The sequence below is a fragment of the Alosa pseudoharengus genome, unplaced genomic scaffold (assembly GCF_046254945.1).
Source record: "Alosa pseudoharengus isolate Yale_2024_CS ecotype anadromous, Long Island Sound unplaced genomic scaffold, YU_APseudo_1.1 YU_APseudo_1.1_scf_6, whole genome shotgun sequence".
In the NCBI taxonomy this organism is placed as follows: domain Eukaryota; kingdom Metazoa; phylum Chordata; class Actinopteri; order Clupeiformes; family Clupeidae; genus Alosa; species Alosa pseudoharengus.
In genome coordinates this window covers 37,593,637-37,621,050 of record NW_027468848.1, presented here as the reverse complement: position 1 = coordinate 37,621,050, position 27,414 = coordinate 37,593,637, and the positions used below count along the sequence as shown (strand labels likewise).

Sequence of the window (27,414 nt, the reverse complement as noted above, 5' to 3'; positions counted from 1 at the left end):
ATCAGGGCATTGTCCTCACAATAATTCACACTGATCTAACATCATGCAGTGACACCATTAAAAAAAAACTAAACAAAAACAAAAAGACAAAAGTAGGAATATCAGTCAGAATATCAGTCAAAAACATCTTCCTGCTCTGTGTGCTTGACACTTGGAACCATATGTAAATCTGCTGGGTTGTGGTGCTATTCTAGGGAGAGCTGCAGTTCAGACAGAGATATTTCACTGCTTATCCTCTCCCTGCTCAAAACAAACAACAGAAACAAAGACAATGACAGTTAGTCTCTCTCTCTCTCTCTCTCTCTCTGTGTGTGTGTGTGTGTGTGTGTGTGTGTGTGTGTGTGTGTGTGATTACTAGCTAGGTCAATCTTGAAATGCTGTAATAGTATCTCTCTCTCTCTTTTGCTACCCACACACACACATTCTGTTTTTCTTATTGAAGTCATTGGAGGTTTGTTAAGTTATGTGAGAGCCTTTGTAAAATGTGCTATACTGAAGTCTGCCTCAGTAAACTGAAGGCTACATCACTGTGTAGATACAGATGGAAAAGTGGAGTTATTCAGTCATGTGAGCCTCATTAACCACGACAAAGTCATTTAAGCTTCCATCTGTCCATTGTGCTGAATGGCCTATCATTCACCTTCCAGCTATTAAGAACAATGATTACGTCCAAGAACTATAACTGTAAAGACAACTGAAACGATGGGTGTGAGTTTGACAGCATATTTTGCCAACAGTGCATTCACACTCTGGCCAGAGCCTGTTATTCCCCAGTTATTCCAATGGAGTTTGGAGTCTTTGTATGAGAACTGTGTTAAATGTTTTGAAAAGGATCATGTAATGAGTTAAACCAATGAAAATGTGTTAAATCATTTGCAAGAGATGACTTCTGCTGTGCTAAGAAGGTGAAGCTCAAGATCAAGTGGATCCCAGTTTCATTAAGTGCATCAAAGCAATCGAGAAAAACTGTAATAAAAGATAGATAGATCAGAATTTAACACTGGTTGCATGTGATTGGTTTATTCAATTTCACTTCATCCTTGACGTAGTATCTGTCCACTACCTATATCGCCGCCGAACTCGGCCCTATAACTACCGGTATGACTGTCCCAATGACCAACAATAAGGAAAGTCTCTCTCATGTTCACTACTAATGTTTCTAAAATTTGATGGATTCTGGCTCGTTGTTTATATCTTACCGTTGTACATTGTTGGCGGTGTGGACAAGCCGAGTTTTGATTAAATTTGATTTATATGATGAAGAATTTTTTCAGAAAAATTCCCCAAAGTTTAACTTATCATTTGTCAGGGTTTTGAAAAGGCCTATAAAACACCATGTAAACTAAGACCTGTATATAGGAGGCCTACTCTGCAGTTCACTTAGGTTGATGATTTTTAAGTCAATTCATTCTGCCCTTACCAATGAATACAGCCCTACTTTTCTACCAATTCACACAAGGATGAGAACACATTTCCTTGTACATGATGCCCCCGTAGAACAAACATTTATATGATACAGCATGTCTACCAACACTAGCATTCCACTAGCCCACATTTTAGCTGAATGAACAGTGGCAGACAGGGCCAGATACACGTTTGCAGTGCAGGAGAAACACATAGATGACATGGCACCATAATTATGTCTGTCAGATATGAAAAAAAAACGTAGAGAGACATTAGGCAGACCTCATGCATAGTCGTAATGGGGACGTTTATGATGCATGAAGATAATGATGATGATGATGACAATGCTTCTGCTGCTGAGGCACCACGCAGAGAGACGAGGGGGTGTTGGTGGGGGGTGGGTGGTAGGTTAAGACTGAGATGGATTGACTGTGTACAGAGAGATGGAGGGGCAAAAGATGCAGCAAATGGCGGGGGGGAGTGGAGGGAGAGAATGACAATGATATGTAGACAGGTATACAGGTGCAATGAACTTTTCAATGATGTTCTAATTTTTTTGAGATGCATAGATAGATAGATAAATAGATAGAGAAAGGCAGAGAGAGAGCAAGATGGGAGAGAGAGGGGGAACAGGAGAATAGAGAGGAAATCATGTGAGTGAGAAAGCCAAGGGATTTGACTCCTTTTTCCCAGAGGCACAATTACTATGAACACACACTCCTAGACAGTGGAGTTAGATGTGGCCTTGGTAAATGAGCACAGGTAAACTAATGCGTGTGACAAAGTAGGGAGGTGTGAGTACAATAACAAGAGTAACAGCAGCAGTACAGAGGAGACAGAGGTAGAAAGAGGGAGAGAGAAAGAAAGAGAGAGAGAGAGAGAGAGAGAGCAGGTCTTATTGCACTGAAATTGAAGAACACATTTCCCCCCAGTAACCGTTTTGAAATCATGTTTTCTGTTTCATATGAAATAAATCAAAGCCAATTTCTTTCAAATGACGAAAAAAACATCAGCTACCAAAACACTAAACCTGTTAATACTTACAATAGTTATAGTGCAAGTGGAGGGCATCTAGGGTTATTTTCTCTGAAAGGGTTTGTGTTCCCCTAACAAAATGTCACTGGTCTTACAAAAATGCTTCATCTTAGATCATCATTCAACTATGAAATATAAAGTTTGAAAAGTAATTCATGAGCAGTTATCTTCATTTTCTGATATGACATTCACTAAATTATTTCCAGGATCCACAGTAGGCTAACCAACTACTCCACAGTTTCTGAGTCCAAATGTGTCCTGCTTCCATTTTCACTTTTGGTTATAAACACACAAAATGAGTATATGTTTTTGTAAACTCCATAATGACACATTTTGCTTTTGTATTTCATCTCCTTTCACAGATAACATCCTTCGGGAGCGGTGACAACCAAAATGTGTTAGCCTGTGTGTGTGTGTGTGTGTGTACGTGTGCCTGCCCCACCTATCGTGCTTGAGTGTGAGTGTGTCCACCCTTCCTGGCCTGACTGAGTGTGTTTTGTGTGTGAGTGAGAGAGAGAGAGAGAGATAGCGCCATGCTGTGGACTGTGCTGTTCGCCCTCCTGCTGCTGCTGATCCTGCAGGCTCAACTGTGTGTGTGTCTGCGTGAGCTCCGTGCCTCCACCGCCTCTGCCCTGGCACTACCGCCACCTCCACCGCCATCCTCCCAGGCCACCACCACCGCAACCAATGGCACCGCCCAGCGCCTCCCGGGAGCCATCATCATTGGCGTGCGCAAAGGGGGCACGCGCGCCCTGCTGGAGATGCTCAACCTCCACCCAGATGTGGAGGTGGCCAAGGCCGAGGTGCACTACTTCAACCTGGACGAGAACTACCGGCGGGGGCTGGACTGGTACCGTGCTCAGATGCCCTTTACCTTGCCGGGCCAGCTGACAGTGGAGAAGACCCCCGGCTACTTTGCGGCACCACTGGCGCCGGAGCGCGCCTGGCAGATGAACCCGGCGGTGCGGCTGCTACTGATCGTGCGCGACCCAGCCGAGCGGCTCGTCTCTGACTACACACAGGTGCTGCACAACCGTCTGCAGCGCCACAAGCCCTACCAGCCCCTGGAGGAGCTGTTGCTCCTAGACGACGACATCAATGGCGGCGGCAACGACAGGCACGCCAGGCGCATCGACCCCGGCTACAAGGCCCTCCAACGGAGCCTCTACCATGTCCACTTCCAGCGCTGGCTGGAGCACTTCCCGCGCGAGCAGATCCACGTGGTGGACGGCGAGGCGCTGGTCCGAGATCCGTACCCAGAACTGCGCAAGGCCGAGCTCTTCCTGGAGCTGCCACCGCGCATCAGGCCGTCCAACTTCTACTTCAACGCCACCAAGGGCTTCTACTGCCTGGTCTCCGCCGGGCACGACAAGTGCCTGGACGAGTCCAAAGGGCGGCCGCATGCGCCGCTCAGCCAGAGAGCGTTCCGTAAGCTATGCCGCTTCCTGCGGGAGCCCAACAACCGCTTCTTTGACCTAGTAGGTCGGACTTTTCGCTGGTGCTGATAGTTCTAGCAAAGTCAAATGGACCTATAAGTGTTTTTACTGTATGTACTAGAGATGCAGCAACACCTGTCTCTGGAAAACAGTTTCTAATACCACTTGTAAATCAATGGCCAGGGTCGGGCCAAGGTTATTTGACCCATGTCCAACTCATCTTTGCCAGTTATGGCAGGTTGTGGCAATTCAGAGAGGACCTGGGTCACAACCCAGGAAAGGAACAACAATTAGCAATACAATAGCAAAACAACAGCAAGGTTGTTAGCAAACCAGGTGGAGCCAGTCACACTGAAACGGACCCCGGTTGGACAGGAGGGGGCTTTTAAAAAGAAAATCAACCATGGTTGAACTCTGGTCGACACCTTGGTAGGAAACATTCCTGACTACTGTGGTTTATGTGTGGGTGAGGGAGTCCATGTCCTGATCACTGGAGAATCTTGGAAAGTGTGCCTAATGGAATAGATGGGCCAACAAGGGGACCACCAATGCAATTGCTGAAAAATGACACAGCATGTTTCAGTAATCACTCTGAGAAGAGGACAGCAATATAATAGACATGCAATATCTATAAACATTAGAGTAAACATTTTGTTTCTACAGCCTTGTTAGTTTGTGTCTGAGTCTGTGGCTAGAAACATAAGCGGTCAGTATAACACATATAGGCCGAAGAGTAGCCTAATAGCTCTATTGACTACTACAACTGATGTTGGGGACAGTACAATCCAATTTGAAAATCTAGACCATCACTCACGTTGCAATAGCAATTAGTTCCAGCTCCCCAAGTGCCAATAATGTTTGGAACTCATCAACTGAGAGCTGTACTGTTTTTGTCTGTATGCTATATTATAGGTTTAGTTCCATGTGTAAATATCTTCCAGGCTCAGAACTGATGAGCCTACATGATCGCACCTGAGGAAACATGTCTCTCTTCAGAAAGGCTTTGGAGGAATGTTCATTTTCTATTTAATACCATGACATTTAGTTTATATAAATTACAGGTGTTTGTTACTGTAGGTGTTTGGATCTATGTATTTAAGTTGCCTAATGTTCAAAGTATGTGTGCCACTTTCACTGCATTGCCACTGCGATTTGTTCTTTTTACATTTATTTTTTCTGAATACAACTGCTATCTTAAATTATTTTTGCAATTAATTATTTTGAAATATATGAATTGCATTTCAGTGCACAGCAGTTTTATTTATTATTATTTCTATTTCAGTGAATAAATGCAGCAGTTCCCGAATAAATTGTCCCTTTTGACACATGGTTCTACTTTTATAATGGTCAGTGCCTTCCTTGAAAGGTTTCCAGTGAGATCAGTTTGCAAAGTGCCACCTGTCACCATTTTCCACCCAAGTGTTTCTAATCATGAAAAATAAATCCTCTAATGACTTAGAGATTCTATAATAAAGAGATTCTATAATAAACCAAAATAGTTAGGCAATTATAGTCCCAATAGACGGCTGTTTTAGGCACTAAGCTATAGTCATCCTCTCCAGAGCTCAAGGCACTCTTGAGAAGCAGAATCCTAGGCTGTAAGAAGCAGTGGAGCCAAGTGTCTGAGGCTTGAAAGAATCATGGACACATCTAAGCTCTCTCATACCTTGTGGGAATATAAAGTAGGCCTTTATATTCCCACAAGGTACAAAACAAAAGATTATAAATCAACCATGTAGTGCAAGAGATGTACAGCAACATGTTCAAGAAACTTACACATACTCAGAGGTACTTGTGCAATATATACTTCAATATATATCACTACTACGATATATATATATGGTTTTAAAAATGGTGTTTCCTTCTTCTGAACTGCTGTTGCTCAAGACCTTTTACTTATTCACTACTCAATCTTGAAAGCCATCACAGCTTATTTGTTGCTGTCAGGAGACATTTCCCCATTGCAATTGGATCAAAAGCCCTCACTATGTTGAAAGATGACTGGGGAGCACTCTAGCGTTAATTCTCTTTGACAATGCCAAGTTCAACTGTGGTGCATCTCACTCGAACTCATCCAATCATCAAGTGAGTAAGCAGTGTTTGATGTCTATATTTCTTAAGATGATGTCTTCAGAGGACACAGCAGCCTTTGTGACAGTGTAAATCAAGAGAAATACATCTAATACAAATCCATAGCCTACATAGTTCAACGGAGGCATAGGACTGTAAATAGCTTAAGTGGTTAAGTGGCATTTTGAAGACAGGCTATGGTTAGTGCTCTCTCTCTCTTAGCTGAGAAAGCTAACTCTACTGGTAATCTGGCAAATGAAGATGAAAAAGGGAAAAAGGTGATCAAATCTCAAAAGGTGACCAACAAATACATTTTTCAGGCATTTACAAAGCTCCCCCTGCAGATCAATATTTACACAACCATCATATGTCCTGTGCCTCCCTGTTAATCAATTATGAGCTTAAATGTGCATATGGGACTTTGGTAAACCTCACTCAATGACGTCTCAGGAGTGCTGCTGGCATGATAGCTAGTAGCCTGGGCTTTTAGCTCGATTGTCAACACGCTCGACTCCCGATCTAAGGTGCTGCTGTTTTGCAGGTTTCGAGTCCGGGTATGTGCAGAGTGAATCGCACAGGTTACACTAGCATGTCAAAGAAGTGTTTGATTATTATTCGTATTGCATTTCAAACTTCCAACACAAAAAAGTTGGTTAATCACATGGTTGATTGGTTTCCACATACTCTTGCTATAGCAATCATTAAATGAAAACTATTGCATTGCTTAAAATGAGACAAAAAGACAAGGGTTTGTAGTTTTGTATAAAATGGCTTTAACACGTTCTTTGTTCAGTATAAAACACTTTCAAATGCCAGGCCAATCAAAACAAATTCACTGCGACAAAGATACCCCATTAAATCTATAACATACAATTTCAAAGGGACTTCTTCCTACTTTGGGAAAATAAAACAAAAACACAAAATCTAACACTCATAGTTAGCCATAATATTAATTAATTTAAAAAAAAAAGGGAAAGAAGGAACATGAACTGGTCTGGTCACAGTCCGTAGAGGAGAGCTTAACAGTCTGGATCGGCATGTTATTACGCAGTCTTCTGCTGACCCTTCTTGCCAATCAGGGACTTGTGGATGTGAGGAATCACACCTGTAGACAGACACACACACAGGACATTAGATCCTAATGACAGAGGAACAGGACACCCATGTGCTCCCATCTATCCGCTATTGGCTTCAGAATAATAATGTTTATCAAATTAAACACCATTGATGTAGCCTAGAAATCTAGACGCGCCCCTAGCCCTAGGGCTAGTCTAGCAACTCTCCGTTGGCTTGTGAGCTCCAGAAATCAAAACTTAATCAGGACATTGAAATCGTGTATAGAGTCGTTTGGTGGGCTTAACATAATGATTGATGGCAGAGTTGCAACGGTTTGGCTTGAATTCCCTGCTACTTGAAAACAAATATCCTATTGCGTCCTATTGCGTGCAGAGGGAATTTGAAAGACAACTGATTATCCCGCCCCTCGGACTGAGCACTGCGAACGGTGAGTGCCCAGACCCTACATTTTAACAGGCTACCATTGATTATCTTGAGCAAGCATAAAAGTCCAACGAAAGCAGAGACTGTTTGGTAGCTGTGCAACAACTCCCTCTACAGGCACAAACAAATACTTGGTCAAACAGACTTGAGAGATTACATTATGTGCTTACATAATTGCAAAAGGGTTCTCGACTGTTGCAGAAAGAAATGGCTAATCTTTAATGCAATATCTACATTGCCCATTATCAGCAACCATTCATTCAATGTTGCAAAGGCACATTGTTTATTAATCTGACATCATTTTCAAAGGCTAACTGAGAAAACATTGGAGAACCCTTTTGCAATTAAATGATCTCAGCTGGTACTTTATCTATAATGGAGTGGAATGGAAATATCTAAGTGTCTCCAAAGTTTTGACTGGTAGTAGTGTATGTATATATTATTTTTGAAATTGTTCCCTGTTAAATTTAAGTATTATATTGTTTTGTATGTCGCTTTGGACAAAGGCGACCTAAACTAAATCGGTTATATGTATGTGTGTGTGTGTGTATATATATATATATATATATATATATATATATATATATATATATATATATATATATATATATATATATATATATATATATATATATATACACACATACATACACACACATATACATATATACATACACACACATATATACATACACACACAAATAAATATAATCAGCAGGCGCACTCACCACCACCAGCAATAGTGGCCTTGATGAGGGAGTCCAACTCCTCGTCTCCACGAATGGCCAACTGCAAGTGGCGTGGGGTGATACGCTTCACCTTCAGGTCTTTAGAGGCGTTGCCCGCCAACTCAAGCACCTGTAAAGACGCACGTTTCACTGATAATTAATTATCATAAAACTTCTGGCTATTTTCATTTGCAACGGGTGTTATGTTATAAACACAAATACGTAAAATCAATTTACATTCGGTCATCACTACCTAGCTACCCAGGCCTTGGAGAACAATGTCTGACCAATTGCCAAATTTACACACACACACACATATATATATATATATATATATATATATATATATATATATATATATATATATATATATATATATATATATATATATATATATATATATATACACACCCCCCCCCCCCCACACATTTTTACCCAATGCAGTAATTCCAACATTGTAGCACTGCAATCAAACCGATTTAGTTTATTTAATATACATAAATTCAGGGTTCACACACAGGGTTCACAAGTCAAATGTAAAATTCCATGACTTTTCCCTGACAAAATACCTGAATTTCCAAGAATCAAGAATATTCGTTCAAGAAACTTTTACTTCTTTAGAGCGGGAGATGAATAAATGGGCATTGAATACATAAATGGGCTACTAAAGCAAGCAGTAAAGCTAATGACCAGATATACTCCAATTCTGTGTGGAAACATTTGAATTGAATTTTTGGCAAGTACATTTTTAACTGCCACAACAAAATTCCCTGATATTCCATGACTTTGCCCCAAAACAATTCCCATTATACAATTCCCTGACTTTCCATGTCTGGAACAGACTTTCCAAAATTCCACAATATTCCAGACATTCCATGACCCGTGGGAACCCTGTCATATACAGGCTTTTCAGTGGGTTTAAGTCAGAGGTTGCATACTTCTGCTGTGAGATATTCAAGGATGGCTGCACTGTACACAGCGGCCGTGGCTCCAACGCGCCCATGGCTTGTGGTGCGGGTCTTCAAATGCCTGTGGATACGCCCCACGGGAAACTACCAAAGGACACAGGGAACAGGTTAGGAGACTGTATTTGGCTCAGTTTGGTTATTACAGTGCTAGCACAGTGAAGGGTTTACCCTTTGTTAAGGGTTACTGATTACCTGCAGCCCTGCCCTCTGTGAGCGCGACACTGCTTTTGCCTTGGCCTTGCCACTGTCTTTTCCTGCTTTCCCGCCAGCCTGTAAAATGAGTGTGGAGAAAAGTGGGTTGGTTAATTGTGGTCACGATTTTTCTTACAAATAATAAACAATTGGTTAAACCGTTCAAGGGGAAATAGCACAGTCGAATCGAAAGATGGTTAGCCTACTATATTAAAATCTGGACAACTGTAACCTTGGCAAGGCTCACGTAGCTCAAGGGAGGTGGTGAAATCAAAACAAGCAGGACTGCAAAGATGCGTAGAAAAGGTACCTCCGCAGTTTTAGCACGAGGGGTTTTCCCGCCAAGACCCTTTCCACACTCCCGAGATCAAATACGTTTCTGATCAATTAAGCGCACGTGTCAAACATTTCCGAACCCACTTGCATGCTAAGTCGGCTAAACTGCCAAAAACTGTCAAATGAGATCACTGTTACCTTCACACTAGACCACGTTTGTAAACTTACAAATTCAAACTTAGCTTATATAGTATAGCCTACCTACCAATATATTCACGCAAACTCTCAATTATGACTGCAGGTCATGGGGGTTAATGAGTTTAAACGTTAAGGTGTGAGAAACGCCAGGTAACAATAGCGTTTTAACCCTTTAACGTGAATTAATTGAACAATGAAATGTATATTAAAAAAGACGTTTAAACAGTGGTAATACCAGTCCAACCAACGTTAGCGATAACTTGCATTGCCATGACTAACATTAATGTTAGGGTCAGGTCAGTGCTTCTTTCTGCACTGTTTGATAGCTAACTTAACTAATTGTTCATTTCTAACTAACGTTACGTTAACGTCAGACATTTCCAACCATGAATTCCATGGACGTATCCAACTAATATTGGTTTGTGTAACGTTTGGTCTAATACTAACGCTAACTGCAACTTCAATGTTAATTTGCGGTGTTTGTGAGAGAAGGAGCATGTTAACGTTAACGCTAAATAGCTAACGTTGACTGACTTCAACTATGGCACGCTAGCGTTAACTTACCTAGTGCTATCGGGCTAACGTTAGCCAGTTTCACTTCGTTGTATAATTGCAGGCAACGTACATTTCCTCTATTCGGAAAACCAGTTAATGGAACATAATATTAAACTCGCCGAGTGAATAAATGCTGGGAATTCCGGACACCAGTAAGAAGTTGGCTATTACAACCGTATAGTAAACTGTCAACACAAAAATTAGCAGATCAGCTAATGTTAATGACACCAGTGGTGTCAATTTTGCTGCTAACTGGCTTGCTAGCTAACGTTAACTAAGTATCACTAACGTTAATCAAACATGATCAAAGATACCGTCGTATGCCTAGACGTAAACTCATTGTACACTTAAATTGTGGTCGTGAAGACAAGTATGGGGCTACTTGTAGAAAGACAACAGCCTTACCATTTCACCGCTTGGTAATTTGAAGTAGGGAATCTGAAGATACGAAAAAATCGACTAAACGAAGAGGAACAATAAACCCCTCCACGGTTTTAGATTGGAGTTATCGCGAGCAAAGGCAGGGACCAATGACAGTATTTGTTGTTGGTTTGAATATAAATTCTATCCAATGGTATTATTCCTTGCTGAAATGTACCCATCCCCCACTCTGAATCATTTGCACACGAGTTGAAATATGCTGTGTTCACGGACGGACCGGAATGATAAACATTTAAAAGCACTTCCAGAAGTTGTTATCTAAGAATAAGCTAATGAAAACCATCGAAATACGATGGGTATTCACATCACATATACAAAAATGTACAAAGGTTTATATATCTATTCATAATTCGTTAAATGAATAAAACGTCTGTGCTCTACTGTATTCTTTAAATAGTGTATTTTAGCCTAATCTCTAGACATTTTGCGTCAACTTTTGCTGTGGTAGTAGGCTATAGTTATAAACTGTCTTGTCTTGATAAAACATGAAAAAACAATAACCTAATGGACCTAAAAGATGTGATTTGTAGGTAGATTGATGTGCCAGGAAAACAAATCCACAATTAAACTGACTTTGCAAAGGACTTACAGGTAATATGTTTTAACGAAAAAGGAAGAAGAAATAGCCTACTAAATAATTTCATTAATAGTTCACTAGTAGCCTATGTTGGTAGGTCTAATGCAGTGTTTTTCAACCACTGTGCCGGGGCACACTAGTGTGCCGTGAGAGATCATCAGGTGTGCCGCAGAAAATTACCCAAATGTTACTCACTGGTCCAGAAAAGCAACTGTTGCATCAAATAATTTATAACCACATGCTCTCATGGATTGTATGATTGCACTATTTGTGGTATGCAGGCATTGTACAACGGGGGCCCCATATCCAGTATTCACAGAATCATCACATATCCAGTTCGTAACAACAATTACATTAGATATAGTCACCTACAAATGAAACAGAGGGTGCTTGTTTTATTGAGCAGGTCTTCCATAGAAGCCATAATAAGGCCATATCTGTGTATTATTTGACATTTTAGGCTATGGTATGTTTATTTTTTCTTCACACAGGATGTTAGTGTGCCGTGGGACATTTTAAGTGTCAAAAGTGTGCCGTGGCACAAAAAAGGTTGAATAACACTGGTCTAATGTCTTCTCTCTAGGCCTATATTCCCCTGTGCAAAATAGTGTAATTTTGTCAAACAACGTTCATGTTCAATTCAGGTCAGTTGAACACCGGTCAAGCAACCTTTTGGAGGGTTAGGGCAACTTCTCTAAAAACTGCAGTCACCAAAAGATGTCCTGGATTCTCAAAGGATAGCATCATCACACATGAATTGTGATAGCCTATTTGTGAACTACCACTGTTAGGCTACTGCTACATGAATTCTAACTTCCACTTCCAACTACTCAGTGATGCCACTTGGAACTTTACCTTAGGACCATAACAGGCATGTGGACTGGCTACAGTAGGCCTAATTTTAGATCTGCTTTACGAGCTGCATACAGAAGTGATGATACACAAATAGACCTAATACATCATCACTCTCGTTGACAGGCAGCCAGAGTCAAAACCTTCTTGTTGCATTTTGATGGTAGTAACCTTTAATGAATGGGCAGAACGATATGGATAATGGTGTCCAAGGTATATTTTACTAGGTCTATAATGTAAGGAATGTGCAATTGCATAGGCTAGTCCTAATATTTACCATGGCCTTAAGGCTCATTCTCATGTTGCTGGATATGTCACCTGTAAAGTGATATCTTTTATTTATTATGTTGCAATTGGGATGCCAATTGCATGAGGATGAGATATTTGTAGACTATTACCCGAAATATCATGTTGTGAACAGAGCATTCCCCGGTTTGGCTACATTATTGACAGAAGGGAGACCAATCAGAAGGCATGGAGCCATGGTCGAGGCGAAGGGGGTGTGTTTGCAAAGACACGCAGAAGAACATAGGAGCTGGCTGCTGGTGATGGTGAAGATGGCGGATGGTGACAGTGGGAGTGAGCGCGGTGGAAGCAGTGGTGGTGGTGGAGGGGGTGGAGGCAGCGGATTTCACTATCAGAGAGATCAAGAGACGCAAGAGCTGGCCTCGAAGCGTCTCGACATTCAAAATAAGCGATTCTATTTGGATGTAAAGCAAAATTCGAAAGGTCGATTCATCAAGATCGCTGAGGTTGGAGCCGGTGGCTCGAAAAGTCGGCTGACACTTTCTATGTCAGTCGCGGCGGAATTTCGTGACTACCTGGGCGATTTTATAGAACACTATGCCCAACTTGGGCCCAGTAGTCCAGAACAGATCGCACAGTCCTCGGGGGGCGATGACAGTGGCCCGAGAAGGGCACTGAAAAGCGAATTCCTTGTCAGAGAGAACAGGAAATACTACCTCGATCTAAAGGAGAATCAGCGGGGGAGGTTTCTCCGAATTCGACAAACCGTCAACCGTGGGCCAGGGTTCGGTGTTGGAGGAGGAGGAGGAGTACCTGGCGGAGGCATGCAATCTGGACAAACAATCGCTCTTCCTGCTCAGGGTCTAATTGAATTTCGTGACGCCTTGGCCAAGTTAATAGATGATTACGGAGGAGATGATGACGAGTTGGCTGGTGGTGGGTGCGCTGGGGGCTATGGGGAGCTTCCTGAGGGCACTTCCATCATGGTGGACTCCAAACGATTCTTTTTTGACGTGGGATCAAACAAGTATGGCGTATTCCTGCGTTTGAGCGAAGTAAAGCCCAGCTACAGAAACTCAATTACGATTCCATTTAAAGCCTGGAGCAAGTTCGGAGGTGCATTCAGCCGCTACGCCGAGGAGATGAAAGAGATCCAAGAAAGGCAGAAAGATAAAATGTATGAGAGGAGAGGGGATGAATCGGAAGGAGACGACGTTGATGACGATTGATGCGGTCAGCTGTTGAAACGAAGTTTCCATCGCCGATCTGAGATAAGAATGGAACGACCTCAATGTGCATGATGAACTGATCACTGTGTGTACCATGGTGAGCAAAGTTTTGACTGAGCAAATTCAATTATTTAGATAAGTAGCTAGAATGCTAAATGACTGCATTGGCTACTTCAGTAGTTAGACCTAGGCTAGGCCTACATGAGAAAAAATGGCTGAAAAAAAAAAAACCCGGAAGCTTGATATGTTAAGGTAAACCCCTATCCCTAGCCTATAACCCAAGTGTTCATGTGTAGGAATAACACTGTGGACTCCCGTTGTGAGAATGTCAATGTGTTTCTAATGTGTATTTAGGCTACCAGAATTGATATTAAAGTGTGTGAGCCAGAATCTAGCCTTACCTTGTACAAGCCCTTGGCGTTTGCGCATCCCAGCATCCCGTTTTGTAAAAGATCCAGAGGATTGGTGCTTACAGAGTTGTGAAATATCTACCGGGCACAAATGACCATGATTCAGTATGGAGAAGGCCTACGGTGGGACTTACCTTTGCATCTCCAAGGCATGTCCGCTAACTGTCAGTACAACTCTTCTGGCCATCTGAGTTGGAATATGCACATCACTCAGCAGAGATTATAGTATACTTCCTCAAACATGGGGTGGTTAATTGGTGCTTATACATTTGTTTTCCTTTACTTTTTTAATGTAAAGATTAATCTAGTTTGATATAGGTATTTGAATTGAAACACCCCCCTTAATGTCATAATTGAAACATAAGAATGAATGTAGTTTCTGAATTCAGTTAACACTGAATGTCCTTTGACAAATGATTGGAAGGAGAAGAGTAAACTAAGCACAATTGTGTTGTGTTGGATGGATGGAGGCTAGGTTGAAAAGGATGGGGGAAAAAAGGGAATTGAATATATTTGGATCTGTCTTCATAGGTGACGTTCAGCCTAGATTGTTAAATAAAGTTTATGAAATACTGACAGTGCTTAAAATGAATACAGATAAAACTGGTAAGATAATTATACTTTAAGGTAACTAACAAAGTAAGAAGATATTTTTAAAATGCATAGAAAAAATATATACATAGAATTATATTTATATAAATATATGAAAGATGCATATAAAGGCTTCCTGAACAAGCTTATTGAAGCGCATTGAGCTTGGATGCAATTAACCAGGGGAAATAATTCTGACTAAGTTTACATCAAAACATTTCAGCTGTGTCCTCACAGCTTGCTTTGTCTTTAAACATTCATTGTCAAAGTGTTTTTGTTTTAAGTTAGCCCTGCTTTTTAAACCTTATGTTTGAGTGTTACTTGGACAGAAGCGGCCCGGAGCAGATTCTCTGCTGTTCCAGCCCAGAATCTCACCTAGGGTCATTTGCTGTCTGGGTCAGCTACAGTTTTCACTTCAGGTGCAATACATCAAACAAGAGCCCTCTTTATATCCTCATGTTACTCTTGACTATTTTCAACTTTGCATGCCTCTTCTGTTTTGGAACTGCTTTGTGTTTCTCATTTGCATATTACAGTTGCTGTATGTTGATATTTATCAGTGAGCTTTTAAAGTTTTTTGTTTTGTAAAGAAGAAAAAGGAACCAAACGTTTACCTAGTTTAACTTTTAAATTGTGGCGTTTGTTGCACTTGAGAGAAAAAAAAAAGCTTGATGTGAAACTTTTCTTTACCTTTTGTTTAATTTAATCAGTCATTACAGCAAATAATTTGTCATCTAAACCACATGGGAGCAATACTAGAGTCTTTTCTATTAATAATATCTATTAATTTTGTCTACATCTTTATTTCTGTACTGTGTTATGTGAAATGGCAGCTGTTTCAGTTGTGTGCTCTGCTGTAAAAAAAGAGAAAAAAACTAGACATAATTTCAAAAATAAATAAATTTCTTTGCTGAATAAATGGATTTTAAACTTATCAGATGACATGTGTTTTTTACAGGTGATGCATTTAGCGGCATAATTCTGAAGACGTTTACCTCTTCAAAATAGGTGGTCAGTTGAAAACCGTATATGAACAATATAATGACCAAGCAAGAATGTCCTTGTGTGAAGAATGTCAAGAACTTTCTAGGGTCAGACATGCCCAGGGGAATACATAAAAGCTCTTGAAAAGTATAAAGGTAACTAACACCAGAACGAGATCAGTCACAGGTCCTCTCAAATCATATCAGCAATGTCATGAAACTGATTTCCTGCAGTCTTGGAGTATAACATGGTCTATATTTAATCAGGGGCGCTGCTAGAAAATGCGACACACACACACACGGAAGCGCACACATATTTGCGTGTGTGTGATGGAGATTCGCCAACAGATGATCAGGCAGAGCCATGTACAGTGGCTGATTAATCATCGCTACCACCTCTGAATTCCCACATCTGAAACCGAAATGCATACCGTGTTCCAAATTATTATGCAAATTGGATTTAAGTGTCATAAACATTTTTTTTTTGTTTTTCAATTAAATTCATTGAAATCCATCTCAGACACCTGTGATAATTAGTTTGCCAGGTGAGCCCAATCAAAAAAAAACTACTTAATAAGGATGTTCCACATTATTAAGCATGCCACAGGTTTCAAGCAATATGGGAAAGAAAAAGGATCTCTGCTGCTGAAAAGCGTGAAATTGATGCACTACCTACGTTTGGACAGTGATTATTAAGATACATGTTTGTTATGTTATGTTATATTTATTTTATGCCTTTTCAGGGAAGCTATTATTACTGTACAATACTGCAGAATATCACATTTCACATGTTCACTTGCTATGGGAAACATACTCAAAATGTCCAAGATACTGAATGACAACTCCCTCATTCATGTCATGCTTAATTTATTTGCTGTGCTTGTGTCCATATTTCCCTGTCCATGACTGATGTGAGGGCAAAGCAAAACATCCTACATTACCAAGATTCATAATACACATAACAGACAAATTAACAGTGTCAGTAGGCTATCATTCATCATTTACACGCTGACTGGAGAACATTGAGGTGTTTCGTGTAGATTAGAATTAGAGAGTGGATCTGATTTAATTTCTCAAGTGCAGATACAAATCCAATGCTTGTTAAGCATCAGCCGGAAGATGCAATTGGAATTCAACCATCAGGAAGTTGCAGATGTTGTAGACATAGATATGTATATATGGTTGTAGATGTCTGTGTCACATGGCACTGTTGGTCGAAATGTGCAGCTCTGACAAAGCTGCAAATCAGCTCTTTCCACTGGGGAAATGCAGTCATCAGTTCTGTGGAGTTCAGGGAACATGTACATGACTCTGGGTCGACCACTGGGCACTCTGTCATTCTTTGATGGTCTGATGACATGGGAATCCCACACACGGGTAGTCTCATCTAAATCATCCTGGAAAAAAAAGGTTTATTGGGAAGAGATTATGTGATTTTTGCAATTTGTTATTCTCATGTTTTTTTTTAGGGTCTAGCATAAAATATTTAACAAAAACTAGCTTACCATAGAATGTAACACTCTTCTTTCTGTTAGAGCGCCATCTACTGGACGACTCGTAAATCACACAAGTTTAACGCCAACTAACTGTCACTAATAGTAGAATATCACACAACTGATTAGTGTGCAGAATGTCGTAGGTAGTATATATGTATAGTTTTGATTGTTCTCTGTAGTATATATGTATAGTTTTGACTGTTCTATGACTTTGGTAAAACCATGACCCATGCATAGGCATGCATTGTTAATTATTAATCTTCAACTATATTTATTTGTATAGCATGCACCTTTTTGCCAGTTGCCACAACAATAGTCACCTTTTTGGAGGCTAACTGCAGTTATCCCATCTGCACCCTTCTGTCGAATTTGGACATTATCATATCCATCTTCAACTTTGCCTTCACATTTTCCTGCATTCACTAACATAAACATACTGTGCTGTCTGATTATTGTTTTAGACAAAATTGTGCAAAGGGGCATCATACAGGCCCCTCTGATTGGACAGACAGTCTATCAGTCAACCCCTGGGCAAGAGGAAGTCTTGGAAAATGATGGACTGATACTTTAGTGTGATATACTGTTTCAGTGACCTCTAAATCAGATTAAACACCAAAACCACTTTCCTAGGCTGAATAATGCTTAAACAGCTTGAACATTGTGGAACACTTACATGCAAAAACACACTGGCTCTATTTAAAGAGTCAACAACCATTTCCATTGATTCAAAGGGACAAAATGTAAAAATAGACACCAATTTTTGCAAAATTAGAAAATAATGTTCCTTAACAATGCAAGATTCTAAAATTCCATGTTAAGTTAGATGGGGTCAGATATTCTTTAGAATGTGTATTCTATAGTTTTGTCAGTATTTGCTGAAGAATAATGCATAAAACAACACTTATTTCAACATATTTCCACAACTGGATTTTCATGGTCTTTTACTATGGTGTTTAGATCACCAATTTAAATATAAAAGTGTGAAAATAAATTCTGTTGCAATTAGTTTTGGGTCAGACCTTACTTTGCCTGGACTATTAGCTCCGTTGTGGTATTTATGCACATAAATGTTAACAAACAATTTCAAAAAACGTGTAATACATTGTTTGTTTGTCTTGTAATCAACTCAGTAATATAGCAACAGTAACAAACTCAGAAAAATACTGAATAGGCGCAAGAATAGGGTATATTTGGGTCTTTTTCGAAACTTTCCTTCGGGGCTTTTTTCCCCTTACTCGGGACATATTTAAATATTGAAGATACAAAATCAGTTAAGTTTTCTTCTGTTGCAATTTGTTCAACCTTTTTTCATAAAATGACTGGACAGCAAACAGACAGATGTAAAACTCCATAGAGTGGTGAAGTCCCGCCCCTTCTACTTCCGGTCCATGGAACCTATCTTTCAAAAAATTATGAACGGGAGTTAATGGAGAGATAACAATTATGTTTTGGTCCAGTTTGAATTGTGCCACAAATTTCACATATGATGTGTGTGAATTTAAAAGATAAATTTTCACGTCAAGAAAGTACTGTTGTTCGATAGACTTCAAAAGTTATGTTGGTTTTGTGCGAATCCACTCAGTGGACTACATCTCTCGTCTCGAACGATGTACGTCACCAACGTAATGAAACGATAAGAGCTGTTATGCTAGTTAACGGTTGCATCTTGCTGCCTGCTATGTCACTTAACAGTATGTAATGTACAGTCTATGGACGAATGCAACTTACCTGATGTGTTTAATCCACTGACTCATGCATAGTTCGAATTACAGGGGGTAGCCTACTGGGGGGTACTATACCCCCCAATGAAGACCCAGTTCCCCCCAAAGAGACAGAAATATCAGTTTTGGGGGGGTCAGATAATTTTTCTGATATTGTGAAAAAATATCATTACAGTTACAATACAAGTCAACTCCTATTTTCACCATAGGAACATTTTAATGTAAAGCTATTTCTGACACCCCTATTGTGGACCGTACCATTTTTAACCACCGTGGCGCTAGAAGCAACTGAGACAGAGAACGACTTAAACTTCACAAGCAAGCGTCAACATTGAATGACAAAACGCTAGGTAAATTCCTCCAGTAGGCTAAATTCGGTTTGCTGCTGACGTGCATGGGTAAATGTAAGTTGCTAGCTGACGTCTAGCTTGTTGAAAATGTGTTATTTTACAACCTTAATTTATACACGTGTTTTGTTCTTTCATAGCTCATGTCACGTCTTCATACATTGAATTACTGGCTACTTATCCACAGAGGCTAGTAAAGTGGACCTTGGTTAGTTAGGAAGATAGACTAGTTCTCTATTTAAATCAAGCTTTACATTGTGGTGAGGTAAAATCGATTGTCATTTCCAAGGAGATGAACTCCATAGCCTATGATTATTTTCATTTTATTTTGTATAAATTATTATGCCCTTTTGAAATTAGTTTGGCACATATCCTGTGTTTTTATATTACCGGTAGGCCTATGCACAAGAGGGTCTGCTGTAGCTAAGCCTAGGCTACATAACATCAGTGAAACCTGTGGAAACATAAAAAGACCCAAGTAGCCTAGGCTAAATAGTATGTGCTAGTATTTGAGTTTGTTTTAAATTGGTTGGTATTGTTTTTACATTCTATTATTTCATATTTTTAGCTCAATAAATGTAGTTTAATCTGAGAACCCTGATACTATCTAAGTATCTTAATGAAATTGTATTCAAAGAGACACTATGAGGAGAAGGACACACAGACATCTGGCACTTGTTGGTGCTAAAAGAGTAAGCAGGACATATTAACACTAAGATCTACAAACAATTACATTAAAAGTGTAGGTGCAGTTAGGTTTTATACACTGTTCATATGTTAAGGAAAGGGGTGCTCAGCAGACAGGAGAGGCACAGGATGAAAGCCGTGAGCAGGCCGCAGGGAGACGACAGGATATAAGAACGATGAGATATTCTGTAGCCTAGTACTGATGATCAGTTTGTCGCATGTTTAGACCTTGTGTGTGTTGCATAACACATGTTGCACTTGGTGATCACGGTTGATATGGTAGTGGACCATGATGGTCATAGAAGAAGTGAAGGAGCAGTACCCCCCAATTATGGTGGGGTAATTCGCATACTGGAGATGTAGATCATCACGGGTGCATTAATAAATCTACATTGCGGCTAGTTGACACAAATTATTCACTTTGACGAATTTATGTAGTTTCAGTTACTTTACTTTGAGCCATGCTCTTCCTTACTTGAATCACCTTTGAAAATAGAGGATTGAAGTAGCCTATATGGGTGTTTGGGAATGAACGTTGACTCAGATGCTTTTTGAGACCTTGAGCAGAAATGTCCCAGCCCGGTGTTTAGGGTGCATCATAGACAGGTTATCTTTCAGGTAGCCTATATATTTTCCATTAAAAAACCATCACGTAGCGAACGTGTTGTGGCTAACTCACTTAGCTCCTGTTAGTAGCCTAGGTTATGGTCATAAGCAAATGAGATGACAGTCGAAAGATACAATTAGTGCTGTTATCGATTTGCTTGGTAGCCTATAAACGTATTTATGGTTTTCTACAAATACATCAATAATCAAATTGGCCTCCATCACTCAACCATGCTAACGGTAACATTATTTTACCTACGTTCTGCTATTGATAGGATTAACGTAGCCTACCTGCAGTAAAAAACAAGCATGTCCGATAAACATTCTCAGATTTATCTCAGCTTCAAGAGGAAATGGGAATTACATGTCATGCAGAAATCATCCTACCCTTAGACGTTCTCTGCGGTAAACTACTGTAGCCTACAGTCTTGTCCTTGTAGGAAGCGTAGTGTCTTTCCAACCCACTTTAGATTAACTTCCAACAAAATTACGTCTCACTGCAACGATGCGCCATCTAGTGGACAAACGACTACTTATCGCCAATACTGGAAATGCAGCCATGATGATGATGATGAATATTTATTTTGGCTTTCTTTTAATCCTACTGAATTTGTAATTATGTATCGGCCGTTCTAATACCGATAGTATGTGGGTGCCTGTGTGTGTGTGTGCATGTGTATATGTGTGCACCACCATCTACAGGCCAATGAGTGTACAGTCACTAAATGTACACATAACTTAATTTTTTAGACCCCCCCATGGATGAAATTCTACGAAACTTGGCATACCCCCAGAGAATGTCAGGTTAATCATACACATAAAATTTGGTGCAGTTCTGAACGTCTTTACTGAAGAGAGGGGCGATTAAAGCAGAATGATATTGCATTTTCATTTTTTACCGGGGGGGTGCAAATCACAAATGAGTGATTATGGGCTAGGTTGATGTGGGCCCTTGAGACCAACATACCATAAAAATGTCTTCATCCTCGGTGCCACGGTTCAGGTAGTTATTTAGGAAAAACTGCATTTTTTGGGTTTCGGGGGGCCCAGCGCGGAGGGGGAGTGGCCCCCGGGGACCAAACAAAATTTTTCCGTAAAAGTCTAGTGGGGCTACATACCCACCAAATTTCATGTGCCCCGGTGTTTTGGTGCCCCGGGTATCGTTGACCAAAATTTCAGGAAGTAGATGACGGGGGGAAAAAAAAAACCAAAAAAACAATTTGACAATCTCTATATGACCGCTTCGCTAGCTTCGCTAGCGGCAGTCATAATTATTATTATTATTATTATTATCTTACTTAAAATTGTCTTTCATCTGATGTTAAAATCATTTCCATTGAAAAGAAATAATAACTATTTTCCAAGACTTGATCTGTAACAAATCCACAAACTAAAGATTTGTCACTTTTAAAATGAACTAGAAGCTGGAACATGAGCAATGATTTGTTATTTTGTTTTCAATGTTGCTTTGTATTTAACCAGTTATGCTGCCCCTTTATGAGACACACAAGTTGTAGGCAGGGAGGGGGATTGGTCCGATAGACGGACCAATGAAGAGAGACTGTCAAGTTTTTGAATGGGAGAGCGCCGCAGGTAAAAAAAAGACAGGTGGGAGTAAATGGAGAGGTTACCTGGGAAGACGCCGCATTTTTGGGATTACTACTTTGGACAACGTGGACTGTTTTTGGGAGCGCCATCAAAACCGCGATCGTCTTTTTCCCTTTATGGATTAAAAGCGTCGGACTGGGCATTTTCCTGAATATCGTAAACTCAAACAAGGCTGCGGTGAGGCAAAGACTTTCTTTTTTCTTTATTTTTGAAGCAGGCGGATGCCGCACATGGACCGGGGTTATAAGAGACTGATTTGTCCTCGTTGAACTGTAGTGAAATTGTGTCAATTGTCTGTTTTGATTGTTTGTCGGGGTACGGGGACCAAGCCGGCTGTGTGGGAGGGGTGGGTGGTTTAACAAGCTGTTTTTGACTGGAAGGGGGAGATTATTTGTTAAATGTTTATGGTGTTAATACACGGTGAACGAACATATTGAGTTTTTGTTTTTGTATTCATTCAATCATCGATCAAGACGTGCTGGGTGTTTGTGCGCCGCCGTGCGCAACATTATGTTGATAAAGGACCGCGAATCCGATTGAGCGTTATGTAATAAAACCCTATCGAAGGGAAGAGGGGAACATTACATTTGGTGGCCCGTACGGGGAGTATGGTATTCCTTTTCAGCATCCCAAAGCACTCACGATCTAAGTTATTTTGAGGTTTCTTATTATCGTGTTATTTTCTGAAGAACAATAGGTTACGGCTGATATAGCGTAACATTAATCCCACACACCAGTTAACGTTATGTGAGATGTAGCCCTGGCCTAGACATTTCAGGTTTTGAACTAGGGACAAGTTGGCTAAGTTACTTAAGCTATTCAATTACATTCCACATATTTGTTATTTTCCCCACGCTTCATGGAATCCCAGAGAAGTCCTTCACTAGATAGGCCTGATAGGCCTGATAAGCACGTCACTGTAAGAGATCCCCGAGGAGAGGTCACTGAAGTCTCCAGCCTATTAGAAAAGATGTATCTAGAAGACCAACTACATGAACCATTAGATATGGATGAAATTGGGGAGGACGTTACTGAATTAATAAATAAGTTAGATGAAAGAATTGTGCTGTGTGAGGAAAATATTGACACATATGATCAACGACTTAAAGACATAGTTGAAGCCTCCCTCAGCAGAGAAGAAGGCTTACGGACATCAATGGATAGGCTTATGAGTGAGATGAAGGTTTATGTGGATGAGAAAAGAACACAACTTGAAGTGAGCATAGTGGACTGTTTGCACCGCCGTGACAAGAGGTGGAGTGAAGAATTACAAATGCTCTCTCGCAGAAGTTCACGCAAAGGGTGGAATCCACAGGCAGTGTCAACCCCTCAGCAGGGTGTAGTTATGGGTGAGAGTGTCATGTCTGCTGTGGGCATACATGGTGGAAGCTCAAAGCCGCCTATTCGGGTGGATTTTCCTAAATTCGGAGAGTCCACGAACACCGCTGATGTCACTGAATTTGTGGAACAATGTGAAAATTTTCTGTCCTTACGGCCTTTAAATGATCAAGAATTATTGGGAACATTAGGCACTGTCTTGAAAGGTCCAGCACGCAGCTGGTGGATGGCAACAAAGCAAAAAATTAAGAACTGGCCAGAATTTAAGATCGCTTTCCTAGAAGCATTCTTGACCGCTGATTATCAGTCAGAAATAGAGGAACAACTACGTGTGACAGTACAGACTCCAACACAGTGTCTCAGAGACTTTGCTTATGACTATAGAGCACTTTGCTTACGGTGGCAGGCTGAGATGAGTGAAGAAGAGTTGGTGCGCCGAATCCTAAATGCATGCAATCCACGCTTAGCCAGTGCTATGCGGGGCACAGTGACCACTGTGGACCAATTAGTTAAAACCGGTTCTATGGTAGAACGTGATTGGGCTTCTAACAAGGATTATTGGAGTAAGGTACAAAGCACTAACCCGCCTGACCGCCAAAATAAAAAAACATCCCACTCTTCAGCAAGAACCCAAAAATGCGCAGACAAAAGTGGAGAACTCTACACAATGCAAAGCATCCCATCACTCTTAGTGATTCCAATAGAGATTAGGGGGGCTAGGGGCGATGCGGTGTTAGACACAGGTAGTACATACACACTGATCAAAGAGAGCTTGTGGAAACAGATAGCCCAGAAGGGGGAGGGTCTACTAAGCGGTGATAACCAGGCCTTTGTGATGGCAGATGGGCAAGAAAGCAGAGCAATAGGGAAATTACCATTAATGATGAGTCTGCACGATGTCCTGTATAGAGTGGATACCTATGTGTTAAAGGATGAAAGTCTATACATGCCGATCCTGTTGGGGTTGGACTTTCTCCGCGCTACTCAGATGACCATACAACCTTTCCAAGGGAAGTACTGGATACCTGGGGGTAAAGGCCATAACTTCCTCATTAGGACAAGAAACTCTCTTAAATGGTCTACTGAGGGCGCTGGGGTGCACTTCTATATGGCCACAGAGAGACCTGAGCCATCTCCATTGGAACGCCTTAACATAGAGTCTCAGCCAAAGGTAGTCCAGCCATTGCTACATAAATGGAACGCTGTATGGACTGAAAAATTGGGCTGCACAAGCATTGTTCAACATCAAATTCTGACCACAGATGAAGTGCCAGTCCGGAAACGGGCGTACAGAACATCCCCTCATAAGCAAGCAATTATCCATCAGCACATAGACAAAATGTTAAAGGATGAAATAATCGAGCCATCGTCCTCTGCATGGGCTTCACCAGTGGTGCTTGTTCCCAAACCTGATGGATCATTTCGATTCTGTGTTGACTACAGAGGTTTGAATGCCAAAACTCACCACGATGCTTACCCAATGCCATTGGTTCATGAGATACTGGAATCTATGCAGGGGGTGGCTTACTTTAGTACGTTGGATTTGAAAAGTGGATATTGGCAAATTATGATGTCCGAAGAGAGCAAGAAGAAGACTGCTGTGATCACCTCGGAGGGATTATTCCAATTTAAGTCCATGCCATTTGGATTTAAAAATGCTGGAGCCTCTTTCCAGCGGTTAATGGAACAAGTTCTAGGCGAGTTAAAGGGGAAGTTATGTTTTGTGTACATTGATGACATCATAATTTTTTCCAAAACACCTGAACAGCACCTAATTGATTTGGATGCAGTTTTTGCCAAGTTACATCAGGCACAACTTACCCTTAATGTCAAGAAATGTCATCTGTTCCAGACTCGTCTATCCTTCTTAGGCCATATTGTGTCCGGAAAGGGTGTGGAGGTAGATCCCAAGAAAGTGGCATCCATTGCGGAGTACCCCGCACCCACAGATGTAAAAAGTCTGCAGAGGTTTCTGGGTCTCATTGGATGGTACCACAAATTTATACCCAGAATGGCAGACTTGGCCGCTCCGGTGAACCATCTGAAGAAAAAGGGGGTTAAATGGGAATGGACAGAAACCTGCCAGAGTGCTTTCCTTGCACTAAAGAAGGCTCTCCTTTCTTCTCCAGTACTGTGTCAACCTATGCCAGATGTGGAATTTCAAGTCCAGACCGACGCCAGTGACGTGGGGCTAGGAGCGGTCCTCACTCAGCAGCTGGATGGAGAAGAGAAAGTGATCGCGTTTGCCTCCAGGGCTTTGCGGGGAGCCGAAGTGAGGTACTCCACGTCCGAAAAGGAGTGTTTAGCTGTCGTTTGGGCAGTTGAAAAATGGCAACATTATTTGGAGGGAACCATGTTTGATGTTTACACCGACCACAGTGCCTTAGCTTGGGCCTTCAACTCCCCCAAAACCATGTCCAGACTGACCAGATGGACCCTCAGACTTCAAGCTTTTAGCTTCAGGGTGCATTATAGAAAAGGATGCTGCAATGTGGTGCCAGACGCTTTGTCTAGAGCCCCTGTGGTGGTGGATGGGACTGCTTGGGTGGCCATGGCGAAAACATTTTGGGCAGACCTTCCAACATCTTTAGCTGACATAGAACTTGCACAGAAGAGAAGTCTCCTATGTGATGAGGTCAAAGAAGCTAACCATCAAACCAAGGCAGGCAGGGTACATTACCAAGAACAACAAGGTGTATTGTACAGAGGGGTACCGTCAAGACATGGTGGCTATAACTACCAAGTGGTGGTGCCAGAGGTGATGGTTTCACAGTTCCTGGAATATTTCCATAGTAGTCCATTCGGAGGCCACCTGGGAAGAATGAAAACTCTCCGTAAAATACTGGAAGTGGCCTGGTGGCCGTCCATCCGAAAAGATGTTTGGAAATATGTTCAGGAGTGTCAGAAATGTCAAGAATATAAGAATCCCATGTCTAAGCCCTCAGGAAAAATACAGCAGACCGTGGTCTCTGAACCAGGAGAGACTATTGGGATTGACTTCATGGGACCTTTTCCGTTGAGCAGAGCAAGAAACACTGTTCTTATGGTGGTCGTAGATTATTACTCAAAGTGGGTGGAGTTATTTGCATTAAGAGATGCCAAAACACCACGGGTGTGCAATATCCTGAGAAATGACATCTTCACAAGGTGGGGCGTACCCGCATACATTGTCTCAGATCGAGGCCCGCAATTTACCAGCAATCTGATGGCAAAATTGTGTGAGTCATGGGGAATATCACAAAAGTTGACGACAGCGTATCATCCCCAGACAAACCTCACGGAGAGGGTCAATCGAACACTGAGAACAATGTTGGGAGCTTTTGTTGGTCAACAGCACCGTGATTGGGATCGCTGGCTACCAGAGTTTAGACTGGCTATTAATACTGCTGTCCATGAAACCACTGGGGTGACACCAGCTGTCCTAGCAGTAGGACGTTCTATTAAGGGCCCTTTAGAACGCCTTCTCCATAAAGCTCCCACTCCACACACTGTTGCGTACAACACCCTACACCAACATGCAAAACTGTGTCATGAAGTAGAGAGACATGTGAATGCAGCGAAGGTCAGACAAGCCAGATATTATAATAAACGGCGCAAAAGTGTACAGTTTGCGGTCGGCGATCTGGTCTGGATCCGAGCCCATCCCATGTCCAAAGCATCAAATAGGTTCTCAGCCAAACTTGCACCACGGTGGAAAGGACCGGCTAGAGTTGAGAAACAATTAGGGCCTAATAATTACCGAGTGTGTTGGGGTGCTGATTTGGAAAAAGTAGACAATGTGAATGTGGTTGACCTGAAGCCGTATTATGGCCCTCCGATGCCGCTGGCTGGGGGGGGGGGGATCTGTAACAAATCCACAAACTAAAGATTTGTCACTTTTAAAATGAACTAGAAGCTGGAACATGAGCAATGATTTGTTA

At 41.3% G+C, this 27,414-nt stretch overlaps 3 protein-coding genes across 3 annotated transcripts; 2 read left to right on the top strand and 1 right to left on the bottom strand.

Annotated features, from left to right (window-relative positions):
• Positions 1-2,972: 2,972 nt before the first annotated feature.
• On the top strand, positions 2,973-3,944 carry hs3st1l2 (heparan sulfate (glucosamine) 3-O-sulfotransferase 1-like 2). The gene has a single exon (XM_076270649.1). It carries the CDS (start codon positions 2,973-2,975, stop codon positions 3,942-3,944), a length of 972 nt encoding a protein of 323 aa, XP_076126764.1.
• Positions 3,945-6,694: 2,750 nt separating this feature from the next.
• On the bottom strand, positions 6,695-10,875 carry LOC143106248 (histone H2A.V). The gene is made up of 5 exons (XM_076270480.1): positions 10,768-10,875; positions 9,334-9,411; positions 9,112-9,225; positions 8,174-8,303; positions 6,695-7,050 (listed from the first exon to the last, which is right to left on the bottom strand). The coding sequence occupies exons 1-5, from the start codon at positions 10,768-10,770 to the stop codon at positions 6,989-6,991; spliced, it is 387 nt and encodes a 128-aa protein (XP_076126595.1). The 5' UTR covers positions 10,771-10,875; the 3' UTR covers positions 6,695-6,988.
• A 1,905-nt stretch (positions 10,876-12,780) lies between these two features.
• Positions 12,781-15,642, top strand: LOC143105958 (transcriptional regulator protein Pur-beta-like). Its single transcript, XM_076270099.1, has one exon. The coding sequence runs from the start codon at positions 12,781-12,783 to the stop codon at positions 13,705-13,707; it is 927 nt and encodes a 308-aa protein (XP_076126214.1). The 3' UTR covers positions 13,708-15,642.
• The last annotated feature ends 11,772 nt before the right edge of the window (positions 15,643-27,414 follow it).

Coding starts and splice junctions, on each gene's coding strand:
- hs3st1l2 (XM_076270649.1), top strand. CDS start 2,973: ATGCTGTGGACTGTGCTGTTCGCCCTCCTGCTGCTGCTGATCCTGCAG.
- LOC143106248 (XM_076270480.1), bottom strand. Junction 9,226..9,333: donor CACAGAGGGCAGGGCTGCAG/GTAATCAGTAAC, acceptor GTCCTTTGGTAG/TTTCCCGTGGGGCGTATCCA. Junction 7,051..8,173: donor GGCCACTATTGCTGGTGGTG/GTGAGTGCGCCT, acceptor GTCTGTCTACAG/GTGTGATTCCTCACATCCAC.
- LOC143105958 (XM_076270099.1), top strand. CDS start 12,781: ATGGTGAAGATGGCGGATGGTGACAGTGGGAGTGAGCGCGGTGGAAGC.